Below are 18,568 nucleotides of genomic sequence, written 5' to 3' on the forward strand. Positions count from 1 at the left end.
CGTAACAACTAAATACATAAGCTTATTAAACCTTAATTCTAAAAATGCATCTTCATCTACTCAAGAGTTAATTTTCTCTCTCTCGTATCTTTCAACCTATTATAGGAGTTAGTGTTGTAGCCTTGAAAGATCGAATGGATGATGAATGAGAGTTAGTATTATGGTTTTTGTATTTAGTTGTTACCAGATAAAAAAGTTTAGAGAGTTTATGAGACACTTACAAAGTTCAGAGGGCTAATCTACTTTTTATGGACAAGTTAAGGGAGTTGGTGATAAGGAATAATAAGTTCAAAGAGTTGGTGAGACACTTGCAAAATTTAGGGAGTCAATCTACTATTATGGACAAGTTCAAGGTGATGGTGATGTATTAGGCCTGAAAAAAAAATTATTTTAAAATCGATAACAGTTAAATTTGGAAATATCTCTGTCTGAAGTGCTCACATGTTTTTCTATAGTGACAGGTAGGGAGCGGAATTACTGGGGTAATGGAGGGTCCGTTCCTCCGATTAAAAAAAAAGATATACGCAGAATTCTGTTAATAAATTTAAAAAATTCGTTGTAATTGGTTAGTTTTAGATTTTTGCGACATAGCGGCGAATTATTCCATCACCGATTCTTAATTCCAAAAATTTCTTTCTTTTTTACTAAATTTTTATCCACTAACCCTTCGAGTTTTTGATTCTGTTCCACCACTACAGGTAGGTTAGTGAAAGACAAAAAGGGAGAAAAATGGATAGTAAAGTGCAATGATGCAGGAGTAAGAATGGTGGGGGCTAAATTAAAAGGGAGCTTAGATGGTTGGTTGGATAAAGTAGATTCCGACAAGGAGCTTAACCTTATTTATTGGGAGGATATGTTTCATAAACCTTATTTTTGGTCCACTTTCTATGTCCAAGTAAATGAATTTGGACCTATTTGGTTTAACTGTTTATTGTTCGTTGTTACTGTTAATTGGTAGATGTTAACTAATTTTCTTTTCAAACTAGTTATAAGTAGTAATCAGGTATGCGAACACAATGATCCTTGTCTTCGGAGAGGTGCTCTAGCTTGCCGACGGCTCGTCCCTGCGCCGGGAATGGTCCCTGCGGACACTCCGACGAGCAAGACAGTTAGATGCTCAAGAGAATATGTTTAATGTAAGGTGCAAGTGATTCAAGAGATTACCCCCCTTCCTTCCAATGTGAGTTGTGTATTTATAGAATTGTGTCTGGGCCCTGGGCCCCTCTGCCCGCTTGGGCCTTCTTGGGCCCCTTATTCATATCCCGAATCAAGTAGTCCCCCCCACCGAAGAGCTAAATCGAGTATTTGATGCGAGAAGATAGGAGGGCGTGCCCGTTCTCCGTAGGGATACCTGGTGGCCAACCGCAAAGAGAGGCTGCTCGGATAAATGTGAGGAAAAAACCTTTTGCTGCATGCGTGCCTTATTCTCAGTGCCGCATTGATTGCGCATGTGCTTTTAATCACTCGTGCGCCTAAAAAATTAATTGCGAAATTACAACTGTGCCGGCGCCTTGATTCCTCCCCCAACTATAAATATTAGGGGGGGAGACGAAATCTCTTCTTTCAAACTTGTTTGAGGGAAAAAAAATTGTGCTTTCGTTCTGTCGCTTTCTGCGATTGTGCCCTCCCATATCTACTTGTTCGCGTGATCCGGCGGTTTGTCCGACATCCGTTGTTTCGTCGGGAGTTTTCTTGCTTCAGAATCTGTCGTATCTTTGGTGAGGTTAGTCGCACCATCCCTTAGCTTTGATTTTTGCGTTTTGTTCTTGCTTTATTTCGACTTCGGGGTAGGGGTACTATGTCAGAGGGTTCTTCACGGGGAGCCCTAAGCAGACTGCCGCCGTTTGCCCCTGGTGACTTCACACTTTGAGAGTCTACGCGGACGCGAACGGTGTCGCGAAAAAGGCGAGCTGAAAAGGGGGGTGAAAATAGCGCGGCGGGTGGAGTGGTGAAGAAAAGGAAAATACCTGTTGATCGCCCGCTGCCCACCATTGATCGTCCAGCCGGAGGTGTTGCCGCCGGTGTGTTAGAGGTGGTGGTGGCCGTACCGGAGGGTTTAATCACTGTAGAGCGGCCTCTCGCCGCGATTTCTGAGGAAATGCGCGAAAGAGTGTGGACGCGAGCGCCTGGTCCTGCTGGAAGCGAGGGTAAACGTTTTGAAAGAGTTGAGCGTCCTAGGAGGCCGGAGTCCCTTGTTGTCGAAGATGCTTATAGTATAATTGTTGCGGAAGACCTGCCGGCGATCTCTGCGGTGTACCAACTCGGGGAGCCCTATGAATTAGTGGCTTTGAGCGAGGAGACCAGAGCCCATCATGCGGGTCGTGCGAACGAGCTCATTATCTACGAAGAGCAATTAGAGTCGGGGATGCGGCTTCCACTCCTGCCTTTCTTTGTGGAGTTATTGAAGGAATACGACTTGTGTCCTGGGCAAATACATCCGAACGGTTGGAGAATGATGGTCGCCTTCTATTCCTTGTGCCGTTCCGCCGGGTACCGAGCCACAGGTCTAGTTTTTCGTGAATTTTTTAAACCGAGCAAAGGGCAGAGATCTCAACATGTCACCTTCTCCCATCAGAAATTCAGAGTGAGGGTGGTTTGAAGGATAAACTGTCCGAATATCGTCACCGCTTTTTTCTGGTAAGGAAGCGCGATGGAGATTTTCCCTTTCGGGTCGTGTGGAATGACGACCCCATGGACTCCAGTCGGTGGTTGAAGACCCGACCAATGCTTCCGTTCGAGGAAAAATTGGTGACGTATTTGAAAGGTCTCCCGACGGATAAAGACCACAAGCAGGACGTAGATGAGCTAGTTCGCCATTTTCTTGCCGCTGGCTACTATATTTGGAATAAATGGCGAATGGCTGACATCAAAGGGTGGTCGGCTGCGGATTTTGAGAAATGGAAAAAGGGCTATAACTTCAAGGCTGGGGAGCTGGCGGAATTGGAGGCGGTCTCCGTGAACGTTGTCGTCGTAGGTGAGGGGCTGGGATTCTTTTCTGCTTTGTGAATTATGTAGTATAAAATGTGTTGTGCGTTAATCAGAAATCTGATGCTTTTCTCTTTGTGCGTATGCAGGTCTAGGAGATCCCCGTGTCAGTATGGATTTTGATCCTAACGAATTCAGTGTTGGTCTGGAGACCGCTGACGAGGCATTTGGAGGAGCTTCGGGTTCATTAGTTTCATACTCTTCGCTCGAGGATGCGAACCAAGTGGTGCAAAGCATGGGAGGGGTTCTCGATGCTCGGGAAGGTGCTGACGGGGAAGTTGATGTCCCGCAAGGAAAGCATGTGACTGATCCAGCTGTCCAGGAACCTGAGGGAAGTGTTGAGATGATCGCTTTTGACGAAGAGACAGTTGGTAGTCCGAGCCGTGGGGTGCTTGCTCGGAAAAGAAAAAGGGACACGGGGAAAACCGTTGAAGATGTGGTTTTGGAGAGACCTGCTGAGGAAGGTATTGCTGGGGCCAGCGAAGGTGTCGAGAAACCCTGTTCTGACGGTGCGAACCAGATGTCCGCTGATGGGCCGGATCGGGTAGGGGATCATCCGGAAATGGTCAAGAGAATGGAAATGAAAATTCAGGGAGTATGTGATGAAATTGTCGGTGCACTCTGACATGATGACCTCCGATCTGGCTCGCGCGATGGCCCGGGTGGCCCGGGTTCCTGGCGAGCAACAGCGGATTGATGGGGTTTCGAAAATGAATTTGGGCTTAGAGACCTTATCGGCCCTTGGTGTGGTGAGTTTTCCTATTCGTGTTCTCAGCCTTGTGTTCTCTTGCAAGTTTCTCTTTTTTTATCTTCACTTCCGTTCTTATATGCAGTCTATCCAGAATGCAACCCGAGTTTTCGACATGTGCGTTAATGATGAAAACGCTTTTCGTGATATGGAAGAGGGTTTGCGAAGATCTACTAGCGATCTTGAAGAGGCGAACAAGAAGTTGGCGGCTGCGCGGGAGCTTCTAGATCGTCGCGAGGCTGAGATTACCGTTTTGTCGGAGAAGCTGAAGGTAGAAACAGCTGGTCGAGTGGAACTTTCTCAGCGTTTGAAGCAAGATGTCGAGGAGATCTGCGCGTACCGGGTGCTGCTAAGGATGGCAGTCGGGTGGACTCGTCGGGTAGCGGAGATTTTGAAGGAGAGGACGGGAAGCGCGGCAGAGCTGGTCGAGGAGAACGAGTCTCTCAAGCGACAACTAGAGACTGCTCGCAAAGAAGCTACCGATCTTCGCGCTCTGGCTGGTCAACGTGAGGAGAAACTTATGAAACTAGACCGCATGATGCTAATTACCGCAGCTCATTCTGCGGGTTACAACTTTCCTCCGGAGGTGATTTTTGCTCCGAACATCTATGACAAGGCTGCCCAGGCGAAAGCTGTTGAGTTTTGCAGTCGTTTTAAGAAGTAATAGGGAGTCTGTACTTTGATTCTGTTTTTTCAAGATGTAATGATGAGTCGTACAATTTGGATCTTTTTTGGGATATCGTTTTGCACCTAATTATGTTCTGCCTGTTGATGTGATTGTTGTGCATTGTGAAGTCTTTCATGTCTTTTCCTTGATTTTCTATAAATAGGGGTCGGATTATTGTGGTATGGACTAGCAACTTGTTTTTATCACTTTGCTACCTTCTTGAGATAATCTGTTGGAGAATGTCGCTTCGGGATGTCGTCGATCCGGCCCGGGTGTTGGAAGTTTAGAAAGCCATATCGGCGATGCCGCATCCTTACGTTTATTGCCATCCGTCTGAGGAGAATGATGCGGAGAGAAAAGTGAGGTACTCGTCCCCTGTCTGGCTGAACCGGGACTGGGCCCCCCAAAGGAGAAGAGTGGATAGTGAGAGTTCCGTTCCTTATACCGGATCTGTCACCGACTCCTGTGAGGTTGCTGTCAGCGCACTTTCTTCCACGGAAAAGAAAATTTGGTCTCATGAGGGCATCGGGTACCTTCTTCCTGATGAGACTGTCGCCCCGATGCTCAATCCGCACCCTTCCTGGATCAAGAGGCTTCTAGCAGACGAGATGGAAAGGGTGCTGAGTTTGCCCCATGAGGTGGAGTATCGCCGGGTAGGGCGTCATGCTTCCCCCACGCATCCTTATGGACCGACTTTCGTCGATCCCCTCAAACCGCGAAGCGTCGTTTTCCTGGAATTCGCGAGGCAAGGGAGCCTGGGTCCCGTTCCTGCTAACCCTAACCATCGCGTGACCCACGTGGGCAAAGCCTGTTTGTATCATAGGCAAAACGGCCATAACACCGATGAGTGCGTGGATTGGAGAGCAATGCATCAAGATTTGATGGATGAGGAGGAAATCCCGGACCCTGATCGTCCGGAACTTATGTGAATGGTTTGTATGAGGTCCGGCTTGGTGCGGCCTTAGTAGCTTCTGTAGTGTCTTTTATGTATTGCTTTGTTTGAGATGTAAGATCGTTGTTATCGCTGTATTTTGCCGTTTTATTGCAATGTGTTGTGAAATGTCCTGCAACTTGAGTTTCTATTTTACGTCTGTTCAAGGCTTTTGATATCATCGGATGCTTGGTTTGGCGGAGAACGCGATAGGGTCTTGTTTGCCCAGGATCGTTAAGGATAGTTAGACGATGAGGGAGGCGTTCGATGTGATCGAAGAGCCTGATCGATGAGCATTTTGAATGCTCAATTGGCGGAGAACACGATAGGGTTCTGTTCGCCCAGAATCGTTAACTAAATGATAGTTAGACGATGAGGGAGGCGTTCGATGTGATCGAAGAGCCTGATCGATGAGCATTTTAAATGCTCAATTGGCGGAGAACACGATAGGGTTCTGTTCGCCCAGAATCGTTAACTAAATGATAGTTAGACGATGAGGGAGGCGTTTGATGTGATCGAAGAGCCTGATCGATGAGCATTTTGAATGCTCAATTGGCGGAGAACACGATAGGGTTCTGTTCGCCCAGAATCGTTAACTAAATGATAGTTAGACGATGAGGGAGGCGTTCGATGTGATCGAAGAGCCTGATCGATGAGCATTTTGAATGCTCAATTGGCGGAGAACACGATAGGGTTCTGTTCGCCCAGAATCGTTAACTAAATGATAGTTAGACGATGAGGGAGGCGTTTGATGTGATCGAAGAGCCTGATCGATGAGCATTTTGAATGCTCAATTGGCGGAGAACACGATAGGGTTCTGTTCGCCCAGAATCATTAACTAAATGACAGTTGATGCATCCAATATATTGTGAAACAGTCCGCGTATTATTGATAATATCTTTTTAAAGTTTGGACATTCCAGCTATTGTCGTAAACTACCCCCTCCAGAGAGGCAATTTTATAGGCTCCGTTGTGGAGAACAGTGTCGATCTTGTATGGACCCTCCCATGATTGGCCGAGCTTTCTTTGAGCTAATGGGGACTGCGCAGCTGCGGCGTCTCTGAGCACAAGGTCCCCGACCTGAAAAGTGCGTGGGCGTACCCTCCTATCGTGATACCGCGCGATATTCTGCTTATGGGCCGTAATGTGTAATAGAGCATCAAGGCGCTCTTCTTCGAGTCGGTCACCGGCTTCCTTCAGCTCTGCACTGTTGTCGACTTCTTCAAAATTGGCCTGTCGAGGGGAGCGGAGAATGACTTCAGACGGTGACATTGCTTCCGACCCGTATGCGAGAAAAAAGGGGGTGCGCCCTGTCCCTATGTGCGGGGTAGTGCGGTATGACCATAAGATTGCCGCAATGTGTTCGGGCCATGCCCTGCCTTGATCGGTTAACCGTGCTTTGATCCCTCGAAGGAGCGTTCGGTTGCTTACTTCTGTGAGACCGTTGCTCTGAGGGTGAGCTACCGATGTGTATCGGCCCTTGATACCCCAGTCCGCGCAAAAGTCACGAAACTGACCACAGTCGAACTGCTTCCCATTATCGGTGATGAAGGAATGGGGGACCCCGAAACGGTAAATAATAGCTCGCTTGAGAAAGTTGATGACGTTGTCAGCAGTTATCTTGGCTAGGGCTTCAGCCTCGATCCATTTGGTAAAATGATCGATTGCCACAACCACGAAACGCTTTTGCGCTAAAGCCATTGGAAAAGGGCCGAGTAGGTCAACGCCCCATACTGCGAAAGGCCATGGTGTTATTATCCCCTTGAATGGGGCCGCCGGGGTATGATGGGTATTGGCGTGTAGTTGACATGCCCGACAACTACGGACCAAACGCGTTGCGTCGGAATCCATGGTCTGCCAGTAAAACCCCTGGAGCCGGGCCTTTTTTGCAATTGTTCGAGCTCCCTGATGCGAGCTGCAAACACCTTGGTGAATTTCCTTTAGACAGTGATCTCCCTCCTCCTCAGATATACAACGCAACCAGGGATGCGTGGCCGATTTGCGGTAAAGTAAGCCATTTTGTAATGCATAACGCCAAGAACGCCGGACAACTAGGGACGCCGCTATCCGATCTGCTGGAAGTGTCCCATCCTGAAGGTACTCGATAATCGGGCTTCTCCATCCTCCCGCCGCGGCGTCCGCAGAGTCGATCTGTAGCAAATTCTCAGTGCGAAAAGCCGGGGCACTCGCAACCTCAATCAAGGTGAGCGGGTCACTAGACTGTTCGCCTGCCGCAAGAGCAGCGATAGCGTCTGCCTCCTCGTTCTCTTCTCGCGTGACTAATACCAGATCCAGGGTTACTCCTTTATTTTTCAGATCATTGAGTAGGGACGTGGCGAGGGTCAGGCATTGACACATTGTGGGGTCCTTTGCTTGATAAGCTCCGCTGACATGGCTAACGACCAGTTTCGAGTCCGAGCATATTGTCAACTTGCCAGTGACCATTGCTTTTGATAGTCGGAGGGCGGTTAAGGCCTCATACTCGGCTTGATTATTGGTAGTCGAGAAATTCAATCGGACGGCATAACGTAAACGGCGGTTGTTGGGTCCTTGGATGGCTACACCGGTGCCTGCCCGTCCGGGAGCACATGACCCGTCGATGCTCATTGTCCAGAAATTGCCCGGGCGAGCTGGCGCTGTCGTAGGCTCGGCGGTAGTACGGCCGGAAAACTCGACGATGAAATCGGATAAAGCCTGAGCCTTGATCGTCGTTCTGGGCTCAAAACGGACGTCAAACTGGGAGAGACGAACGGACCAATTTGTGATGCGCCCGGAAACCTCTGGCCTTTGGACAGCCTTTTTTAGCGGATAGTTCATCCTGACGATGACCGTGTGTGCTTGAAAATATGGTCTTAGGCGTTCTGAAGCTTGTATGATGGCGAATAGAGCTTTTTCCACCTCGGAGTACCGGATTTCGGCTCCCTTTAGCACTCTGCTCAGGAAATATATCGGAAAGAGCTCCGTCCCTTCCTCCTGAGTTAAGACGATGGCCACTGTTTCATCCTTGATAGTGAAATACAAGTGAATATCCCGCCCTAGCTTAGGCGCTGAGAGTAGGGGGGAGTTGTGAGGAAAGTTTTTATGGCGTTGAACGCGGCTTGGCAGTCAGTCGACCACTTAAAGGGGTGCTCCTTCTTGATTGCTTTATAGAACGGGAGACATCGCTGAGCCGAGCAGGAGATGAAACGTCCCAGTGCGATGATTCTCCCATTGAGCCTTTGCACGCCTTGCAGGTCGCGTGGTGGCTCCATTGCTAAAATGGCCTCTATTTTTGCGGGGTTAGGTTTGATGCCTTTTTCCGATACCATGCAACCCAGAAACTTCCCGCTGCGAATTCCGAAAAAACACTTCTCTGGGTTCAGTTTGAGGTTATAGGCTCTGAAGATTTTGAATACTTCTTCCAAATCTCGCGAATGGTCGTCCTCTTTGGTGCTTAGGACCACCATGTCGTCGATGTAAACCTGAACGGTCTTACCGATGAGGTGGGGGAACATCCTATCTACCAAACGCTGGTATGTGGCCCCTGCGTTTTTTAAACCGAAGGGCATCACATTATAGCAATACGTTCCCTCGTGCGTAATGAAGGAGGTCTTTTCGGCGTCGGCAGGGTCCAGAGGGATCTGCTGGAAACCTGCGATGGCGTCAAACTGCGACAAGATCTTTCGACCAGCCGTCTGATCTAGGAGTTGATCTATGTTAGGCAGCGGATAAGAATCCTTGGGGCAGGCTTTATTGACATTCGTGAAATCTACACACATACGGTACTTTCCGCTGGCTTTCTTTACAAGTACGACGTTAGAAAGCCAGTCCGGATAGTTGACCTCGCGGATAAATTTTACAGCTAGGAGTTTGTCAATTTCTTCCTTTACTGCCGCCTGCTTGTCTTTCGCCTGCACTCTCATCTTCTGCTTGATAGGTTCGACGGAGGGGTCGATATTCAGCTTGTGCATCGCTCTCTCAGGTGCGACCCCCGTGATGTCCTCGGTGCGGCAGGCGAACACATCTGAATGCTCTTTCAGGACGGCCTTGATTTCCTCGGCTAGCGGGGAAACGAGCTTCGTTCCTATTTTCACCACCATGCCATCCCCGAGGATACAGTCACCGACTGGTTCAATGGGTACGGGATTGTAACCCCTCATGTCCATCAGCCCGTCCTCTAAGTAGAGCGTTGTTCGAGGTTGAGTCGCCTCCCACTGCAGCTTTTTGGCTAGCATACGGTCACCCCGGACGGTGATCCTTCCACGGGGGGAGGGTAGTGTCAAGCATAACTCGGAGATATCCACCGTGGCTCTCAGGGCGGCCAGGAGAGGCCTCCCGATAATGGCATTGTAAGCTAGGGGGATGTCGACCACTACCCATTCCGCGGCCTGCTCGACCTCTTCCATTTCTTCGGCCAAGCTAGTCGGCAATGTTATAACTCCTCTCACTGGTACCTCGATCTCTGAAAGGCCGACCAGGGGGAAAGCCCCCGCCCGGAGGGCAGTACGAGTATTTTTCATAGTGCGGAGGGCCGCCCACGTGAGCAGGTTTACCGAACTCCCGGTGTCGACAAGCACTCGATGAGTTTTAAAACCTGCGACGCTCATGGTGACCATAAGGGCCTCCAAGTGACTAGTCCGGAGTGGGGGCTGTACTGTCAATGTTTGTTCGATCGCCTTTCTCTTTCGGGAGCAATCGGGCTGTGCGGAAAATGTCGGCGCTCCCTCCCTGATTACGTGTATCTCTCCATGGTACCTTGGCTTCTTCGATTCCTCTGCTCGCCCCGTCTCTCGTTGCTTCGGGCTTTGCTCTCTTTGCCTACTCGTCCTGGGCGGCGCCCCCTGTTCCGTGATTCGTTCTACCTCTTTCTGTAGCTGAAAACAGTTATCTGTAGAATGTCCGGAGGATCTGTGGTACTTGCAGTACTCCTTTTCTGCTCGGGTTTTGCCCTTATCACTGACCGGAATCTGTTGTGTAAACCGACGGGGCTGATGCTGAGTGGCGTAATGGACCTCCTTGCCCCTAGACCGGTCCCCCCTTCGCTCTGGGTTGGTGCGCTCGGCGCGGGCCGGATAGGGCATCGGAGCTTCCCTGCGGACTCGGATATCCTCACGCGATTCCGGGATCGCTCTACTTCTTTCTTGCTTTTGCGCGTCACCCTTGGCCTTATCCTTCTATGTTTCCTCGTATCCGGCTGGTCGGTCACAGTCATCATATCGGATAAAGGTTTGTGCCATGGTCATCAGTTCTTCAAAGGATCTAGGCATCTTCCGGAAACACTTCTGCTTGAGAGGCTCGCAGGTTGTCCCTTTTGCTAAGGCATCATGGGCCACCTCCAGGTTGAGGCCCTTGACTTGCGAAGCCATGTGATGAAACCTTGATAGGAAATTGCGCAGAGGCTCGGTCGTTCGCTGCTTAAGGCCGTTGAGGTCCGAACTGATTTTCCTAACCTTTGCCGCTACGGCAAAACGGGAGAGAAAAAGGGCTTTTAAGAGATCAAACGAATCGATAGACTCCGGGGCAAGTCCCCGGTACCATTCCTGCACGCTGGAGGAGAGAGTGGTGGGGAAGACCTTGCACATGATGTCTTCGTCCTTTGAGTATAAATTTATGGTACTCATGAATGACGCCACATGATCATTAGGGTCCTCGGTCCCTGAGTATTGGGCCAGTCGAGGAGCTTTCCAGTCGCGCGGGAACCTCCTTTCGATAATCCTCTGCACCAATGGTGTTTTGCTGGATGTGATGCTACCTCCCATTATGCCCCCGAGTGCCCTTTTGTCGAGAAAACGCTGAATTTTTAGCTCTAATAACTCTTCGCTATTTGTGGCCGTGGCTCCCGCTCCTCGCCTTCTCTGGCGATTCCGGCTCCAGCTTCTCTTCCCGCGATGATCGCTGCTTCCGGGGCCCGCTCTGGGACCGCTCCTTCCCTCTGTAACTCTGCTGCTTCCTTGAGGTATTGCCAAATTTTGGCATTTTCCTCCTGCAAACTCCTCTGCTGGTCGATGATCTTCATTTGAGCCGCCGTGTGTACGGCATGCGTCGTCTGAAAACCTTGTATTGCGTTGAGGAGTTGAGTGGCGTTAAAGGCCTCCTCCTCCTCCGGGCCTACTTCCTCCATCAAAGGCCCAAGGTTCCTGGGGGATATCGCAAGGCTCTGGACCACGCCTCCGGCGTGTGTTATGGAGCTGGTCACTCCAACCTCGCGAAGCACCGTTGGTGCTGAGTCATTAGGGGTTTCCATCTTATCTGAAGATCCGGAGTCACCTGTAGTCCACCTTCACCGCACCAAATAATCAGGTATGCGAACACAGTGATCCTTGTCTTCGGAGAGGTGCTCTAGCTTGCCGACGGCTCGTCCCTGCGCCGGGAATGGTCCCTGCGGACACTCCGACGAGCAAGACAGTTAGATGCTCAAGAGAATATGTTTAATGTAAGGTGCAAGTGATTCAAGAGATTACCCCCCTTCCTTCCAATGTGAGTTGTGTATTTATAGAATTGTGTCTGGGCCCTGGGCCCCTCTCCCGCTTGGGCCTTCTTGGGCCCCTTATTCATATCCCGAATCAAGTAGTAAAAAGTAACTACGAAAATCAGAACCAAATGGACATTTCGTTTTCTTATTAGCATTGCACAAAATTGATAGAAAAATAAATTAACTGAAATTGATGGATTTTATCGAGACAAAAATAATTAACTTTTTTTTGAAGAGACAATAAAAAATAAAAAATAAAATAATTGATTATGTGTATATACATATAATTAATATAATCTGGACATATAAAAATAGTGTTAGGTCCGGCCCGGTCCAATCCCAAATAAGCTCATCTAAAAAATGGGCGGGCTTGGACTATATAAATACCCGTTGGGTCCGACCCGGCCCGTTATCTATATATACATTTATAAATTTAATATTTATTTAAATGTCTCGTATATATACTCTCTAACTCTATCTATTTTTTATTGTTATGTTGTAATTTTATTTTGAATTTAACTATTAGTTTATTATAATTTTCTAAGACTTATTAACTATTATGTTTATTATTTTTTATTAAAAAAAGTGAGTATTTTATTTTAATTGAATTTTTTTTAATATAGATATGGGCTTGAGCGGACGGGCTTGGGATTCCTTTTTTAGGCCCGAGCCTGACTCTAATTAGTGTGGGCTGGGCTTGGGCTTGGGCTTGGGTTTATCAAGTTTTATCACAAGCCCGACAGGTCCGGCCCATGCCGAGGTCTACTCATATATAAGTATGTATATTTATAATTTGATTTCTAAGTTAAAAATATTAACAAAAAAAACTTTAAATTTAGTTGTTTAAGTGTTTTTTTTTAATTCAACTTGGATTTTAATATTTAAACGATTATACAATAATTTTAAGGTGACTACTCTTAAATTCTCCGTTAAGTAATCTAAGATTTTTCATTAACTTATTTTCCTAAAACAAATAAATACTGAAAAATCATGAATACATTTTCCTGCATAATATTTTCCGACAAAAACGTTATTCTTAATATATTTTTGTCCAAAATTTCCAAGTATTTGTTTCTAACTCCGTCTCTTAACTTAGTGTATTACAAAATTTCTCTTCAATCGGAGGGTTTATCCTTTCTAACTTCTACTTCATTATTATGAAAATTTATTTACCACATTATTAAAATCTTGTTTATTTTTTTCTTTACAGATTGCTGAATTTGAAGAAGGTGGATTAGCAATTGGTCTGAGCTGTTTCCACTTATTGGCTGATCCATCTTGTGCAACCATGTTCATAAAGGCTTGGGCAGACATAACCTTAGGCAGAAAAATCATGACTCCACCTCTCTGCCACCCCTTGCCTTCCCGGAGACTCGGAAACCACAATTCCAGCCACCGGAGTTCCACCGACTTAATCAATTACTACAAATCAACAATTGAGACTAGAAATGTGGTTTCTGCCACCCGTCACACGACCATTTCCTTTCGGTTCACGGATCCAATGGTCCGAGCATGTATAACCATGGCTCGAACCACTAGTTTAAGTGTAGCGACACCGTTTCAAGCGCTAGCCGGACTTTTTTGGGCGCGAATAAGCAAAATTAAAGGGAACGGAAATGGGCTGATTGATATGTGTATTGGTTTGGATATGAGGAAGGTTTTGGGCTTAGATGAAGACTTCTTTGGCAATTGTATGGTGTATAACAAGGTCCATTCAGATTCGGGAGGATATGATGGTAAATTATCGGATTTTAATAAAAGTAGCAAAAAAATATTTCAAAAATAGAAATAACAGAGTAACACAACCATAACAGTCATGCAGAGGTAGAGGTAAGAAGTATGGGATGTCGTCACACTGTCGGTGGCCGGAAATCACTCTTGAGAGGGGTGGTTCCGTCTTGCCTCAATCCTGCAATTCAATAACAATCTAGAATTCACCGACAGTGGGTGTTTGAGGTGCAATCTGATGAAATATGGGTGCTTAATTGGTCTGACTCGGTAGAAAATTGAATTATTTTTAGGCCTAATACACAAATAACCTCCTGAACTTGTCCAAATGTTTCAACTTTCCACCCGAACTAGCAATTGTAACAACTTACCCTTCAAAATTGTCCAATTATAAAACATAACCTCTCAAACTTGTCCAATTGTAAAACACAGTCTTGATCACATGCACCTTAATGAGCACGTAGAATTTGCTCATTCACCGTTAGATCTAGGCTTATCAGAATCCTAAGGTGGAGATTCAAAGCATCCCGAGGCTTAGATTTAATAAACCTATATCTAACGATGAATGAGCAAATTCACTTGCTCATTAAGGTGCATGTGAAAATTCATGTTGTAAAACATAACCCCAAATTGATGATATTGACTACAATTGAAGAAACATGTAAAATACAAAAGTTGCAACCCTCGTGGAGTGTGATATTCATCTGTTTGGCATGATACGAATCTGAGGAAACGTTTTTATGGTTGATTCAAGTACGGCATAAAAAGAATTCCCAATTTGAGATTATGTTTTACAATTGGACAAGTTTAAGGGGTAAGTTGTTATAATTGAAAGTTGGAGGGGGCAGTTGCAACATTTGGATAAGTTCAGGGGTTATTTGTGTATTAGGCCTTATTTTTACAACTCATCAATTCAATACTTTTATAGAATGGGGGAATTGTATCTCAAACCTAACAATCAAAGATTCAACACTTTACCACTCGGATTAACTCCCATTGGCTCATCTATTCAGTACTCACTCCATCACTTATCACTTGTCATCAGTAGTATAATATACGAATAATTCTAAAAATAACCTTTGTGATTTTACTGATTTTGCAAATAGTTTTTCTGTGGTTGTTTTTTTTTTTTTTGCAAAAAGAGGATTGAGATCCTTGTTTGTTAGCAAAATCAATAATTTTTAAATTGACACTTTCAGGGTGATCGTTGATAACCTTAAAATAGAATAATTCCAAGAATTAATGATATTATAAGAAACTTTAATTCTTCAACTTTTGAGTTTAAGATCATTTAAGGGTTGTTTGGTTATGAGAGAGAAAGTGAATGTTTAGAGAGAGAACTGGTAATTTTAAAAATCGAAAACGTGGTTCCATGGTATATGTAGCAGTAACCAAATTTAATTTTTGAAAATTTCTATTTTAAGATCATGAATGGTGAAATTGACAGTTTCAACTTAGAAATTTCTTGATTTAGCTAATAATGAGAATGTTAATCTTCTTTTTCCAAAAAGCAAAACAACATGGATTGTTTCTAAAATTATTCCTATTAATATATATATATATATATTTCTTAATTGATATTTTGGATGTATTGTTTTGCTAGTAGTTTGTAAATTAAAAACAAAATTTGTTTTGTTTTTTTCTTTTGTTAGTTTTTTTTTTAAAATAATCTTGTATTAAAGGTAAATTCAAAAAACTATCAGGTGCGGTTAGAGCTATTGAAAAGGAGATGGAGAAAATGGACAATGAAGGGATAATGGAATTGATCGAATGGCTAGAAAATAATGAGTATAAACCATCTCCTTTGATGAACGGTCGTGATCTCATTTGTTTTAATTTAGAAGGAATTGACCCATATTTGGCTACGTTTGAAGAAGGATATGACCCTCTTCGTGTTTCTTATTATGTTGAACCATTTGTCGGAGTAGGCCATGTTTTGGTCCTACCGTCATCGTCAGGCGGCGGTGCAATGAGCAGGGTGGTGATGGTTATGCTATCGGAGATGGAGGCAGTTAAGCTATGCAAAGATGATTTTATTTTAAGTTTCTCTCCATCTATTTTAATGGGAACCAAAAACTGATATTTGTTTATGGATAGAAACTATTATTACTTTGTTTTTAACAAAGTAATCGTTACTTTATTAATATAAAAATCAGTTTAACATAATGAATTATTTATGTATAAAATTTGAATGTCTATTTTCATTTGGTAAAAAATGCAAATTTAAGCCCTATTTATCTTTGAAATATATATTAACTATTACATATTTCATCAACTACTTTTAAATAGATGAGATTCTTACTAAAGGCTCATTATGCACAACATTGTTAAACCCCATTTGCTTCGATTGGGTTAATCTGGTTCAATCAGAAACATAAATTATTACACTATTTTCAATCGAAAAATGTAACTCATAAATCCAAGCACAAATTTATAGATCAGAGCAGGCCATTGGTGGTAGTGCTAAGATTAAGCGGCTGAGGGAGGAGGCAATCGGTTGTCATGATGAAATTGACTGACTGATGAGAGAAGTGGAGGAAGAGCGGAATAATTTCCTATCATGGAATGCTGCTCATTCTTCGATGGAGGAGAAAGTCTAGAGGAGGGAGGAAGATTCGCGCAAGGAAATTCGCTCTGCGGCTATGCAACATGCTTTGGATCAAGACTTTTTGAATCCTTAGTTTCTTCAGCGTTTCGTGTCCCACTTTGAACAGAGGCTGCTTAATATTAAGGAGTCTAGGCAAAAGGTGGTAGATGATTCGACCCTTGTGACTGCTACCACAATGCGAGTTGTTGAAGAATATGCATTTCACCACTTAAATTCAGACTCTCTTTCTACGAGTTCTTCACCAGAGGCACCCTGCATGCATACTTTAAGTTTTGGGTGAACCTTTACCCTCCTCTCGATGATGAGCTTGCTGGTGAGTTCCCTAATCCGAACGAATTCCCTTTTCCGGATCGTGAGCCTTTGCACAATGATGAGCCATCAGATGATGATCCTCCCGCAGATTAGCTTTCTTTTTGTAAAGAAATATTATGTTTTTAATGGAAGTATTTTTTGGTTTGGTTGTTTCTCTTGTCAAATTTTTTACTAAATCATTTTCGAGTTTTTTTTGCTTCGATCTTTATGCCAAGAGTTTGTATGCTTCTGATACTAATTCATTATTATTTTTAAGCTCTGAACCAATTTTTTTATATTAAACGTTTTAATCCTTTTGAGTGTTTTTAATGTTAGCAAAATTCAGTAGCTCAACCTTTATGGGAGGGAATATCCAGAAGCAATAGTAAGTTCATCAATTCTGAGGGAGTAAGTGAAATCTATTCCTTCTCTGAAATTTTTTGTCACCTTCAAGAAAGGGGAGATTGTTGAAACACAAATTTCCATAGAGTTCTTGATTATGAAAAAAAATAACTATTAAGGAATTAGATCTCAAAATATTTAATTTCAGAATTGAATTAAGTTGTTTTATGTTAATGTGTTTGTTAAGTGTTGATTATAATTTAAGCATAAATTGAAGACAACTTAAAAATATCTTAAAAGAATTAAAGGTCCAAAGCTTAAGTCTGGCCCAGAACCCAAAAGCCAGATCCGGAACCAAAAGCCCATTGACAAAGTCAACTCAAGCGTTCCAAAAGAAGCAAAACCGACAGAAGATAGAAGACCATGTTATACACATCTCTCTATCAACCATTTAAGGGAAAGTTTTAGACTGAAAGTCTGCAATGCCAGAAGTAAGAAGACGATCATTGACGCGTTGCTCAACGATCGACAAAAAGTTTGATTTCATCAACGGCAACTTTCTCCTTATGGATAAATTGGCGCAGTGGACAGAAGCATTTCAGAAGACAAAAGATAGAAGAGGATTTTCCCTCCAATGTCTCTTTTGAATTTCTATTCAAATGCTCCACTATAAAAGCCAAGCCAAGAGTTCATTTTCATAACTAATCTTCACACAAAAAAGAGATAAAATCTTCAAGTGAAAAACTAGAGCAAAATTGTAATATACATTCATTTTCATATTTACGTAAATCCAATAGAGAGAGTAGTTCAACTAAGTTCTATATCAGAACCAATTTTCTATTATAATGTAGAAGCTCTGTTATTGCTTCAGTTATAAGAGAATAACTAGAGAGATAGATAGCTGAATATGATTGTAAAGGAAGGTATTTTACAGAAACCCTGTCTATTATAAAAATGTTTGTGCTCTACCCGTTAAAGAGTGCTTTAGTGGATTAAAGCTCAAAAGAAGGAATTCTGAGGACTGGACATGTAACCCCCTCCTTTGGATCACATGATATCTCACACAATATCAGTCATAGACATGTTTTCAATTCTCAATCATATAAACTATGTTACAGGACATAAGCGAGAGGCCGAACTAGTATAAATCTGTCGAGTAACTTATTTATTAACTCTGTCTTTATTACTTCTGATTACATTGCTTGTTCTGACTTATTTATCTCACACATAAGCTCTGATATTGTGCGCCAATTAAACTGTCATCTATCTTGAGAATAGTCAGAAGCTCTACTAAACGAGTTGTCCTCTAAGTGCATACGTTAAAAGCATAATCAAGTTCAATAAACTGATTAACTTAGTAAACTGAACTTGCCTTTGATTGCGAAGCTTGCCTCTATGCTAAAATTAACCAATAGTTTCATTCACCCCCTTGGAACTAATCTAACCTCATAAGGGACCAACATACTTAAAATTCTTAATGTAAGCAGTATGGTTTATTGTCCTATCATAGTCTTTTAGTAGTTGGTATTTAATCCCTCAGGGAATTTTCTCACTTATGATCTTGTTACACATGGGTATTTCTACCTCTGTGATATCGAGATGCTTGGGGTCAATGGCTCGTTTGGAAATGGTGATATTGAGCTTGTCGAGCTCTTTCTACATTGCCTCGAGTTTAGCCTCGACGACCTCATCTTTGATCGAGAGGTCCCTTTCCATCGGTTCCCATCTCTTTCGGGTTTGGGGCTCGACTAATATCTCTTGGCTACCCGATCAGGATTCAACTGCCCGATGAAGAATCCTTTGATGATTGGAGTCTG

General features: G+C 44.1%; 1 protein-coding gene across 1 annotated transcript; it reads left to right on the top strand.

Annotated features, from left to right (window-relative positions):
• The first annotated feature begins 338 nt into the window (after window positions 1–338).
• Window positions 339–15,590, top strand: LOC136233808 (protein ECERIFERUM 26-like). Its single transcript, XM_066023495.1, has 5 exons — window positions 339–353; window positions 407–461; window positions 699–895; window positions 12,993–13,518; window positions 15,193–15,590. Exons 1-5 carry the CDS (start codon window positions 339–341, stop codon window positions 15,588–15,590), a joined length of 1,191 nt encoding a protein of 396 aa, XP_065879567.1.
• Window positions 15,591–18,568: the final 2,978 nt, after the last annotated feature.

The sequence above is a fragment of the Euphorbia lathyris genome, chromosome 6 (genome assembly GCF_963576675.1).
Source record: "Euphorbia lathyris chromosome 6, ddEupLath1.1, whole genome shotgun sequence".
Classification (NCBI taxonomy): Eukaryota; Viridiplantae; Streptophyta; class Magnoliopsida; order Malpighiales; family Euphorbiaceae; genus Euphorbia; species Euphorbia lathyris.

Bases quoted from the DNA above. Each gene is read 5' to 3' on its own strand.
- LOC136233808 (XM_066023495.1), top strand. The intron at 462-698 runs GTAGGGAGCGGA...CCACCACTACAG, and splicing joins ATGTTTTTCTATAGTGACAG to GTAGGTTAGTGAAAGACAAA. The intron at 13,519-15,192 runs GTAAATTATCGG...CTTGTATTAAAG, and splicing joins AGATTCGGGAGGATATGATG to GTAAATTCAAAAAACTATCA.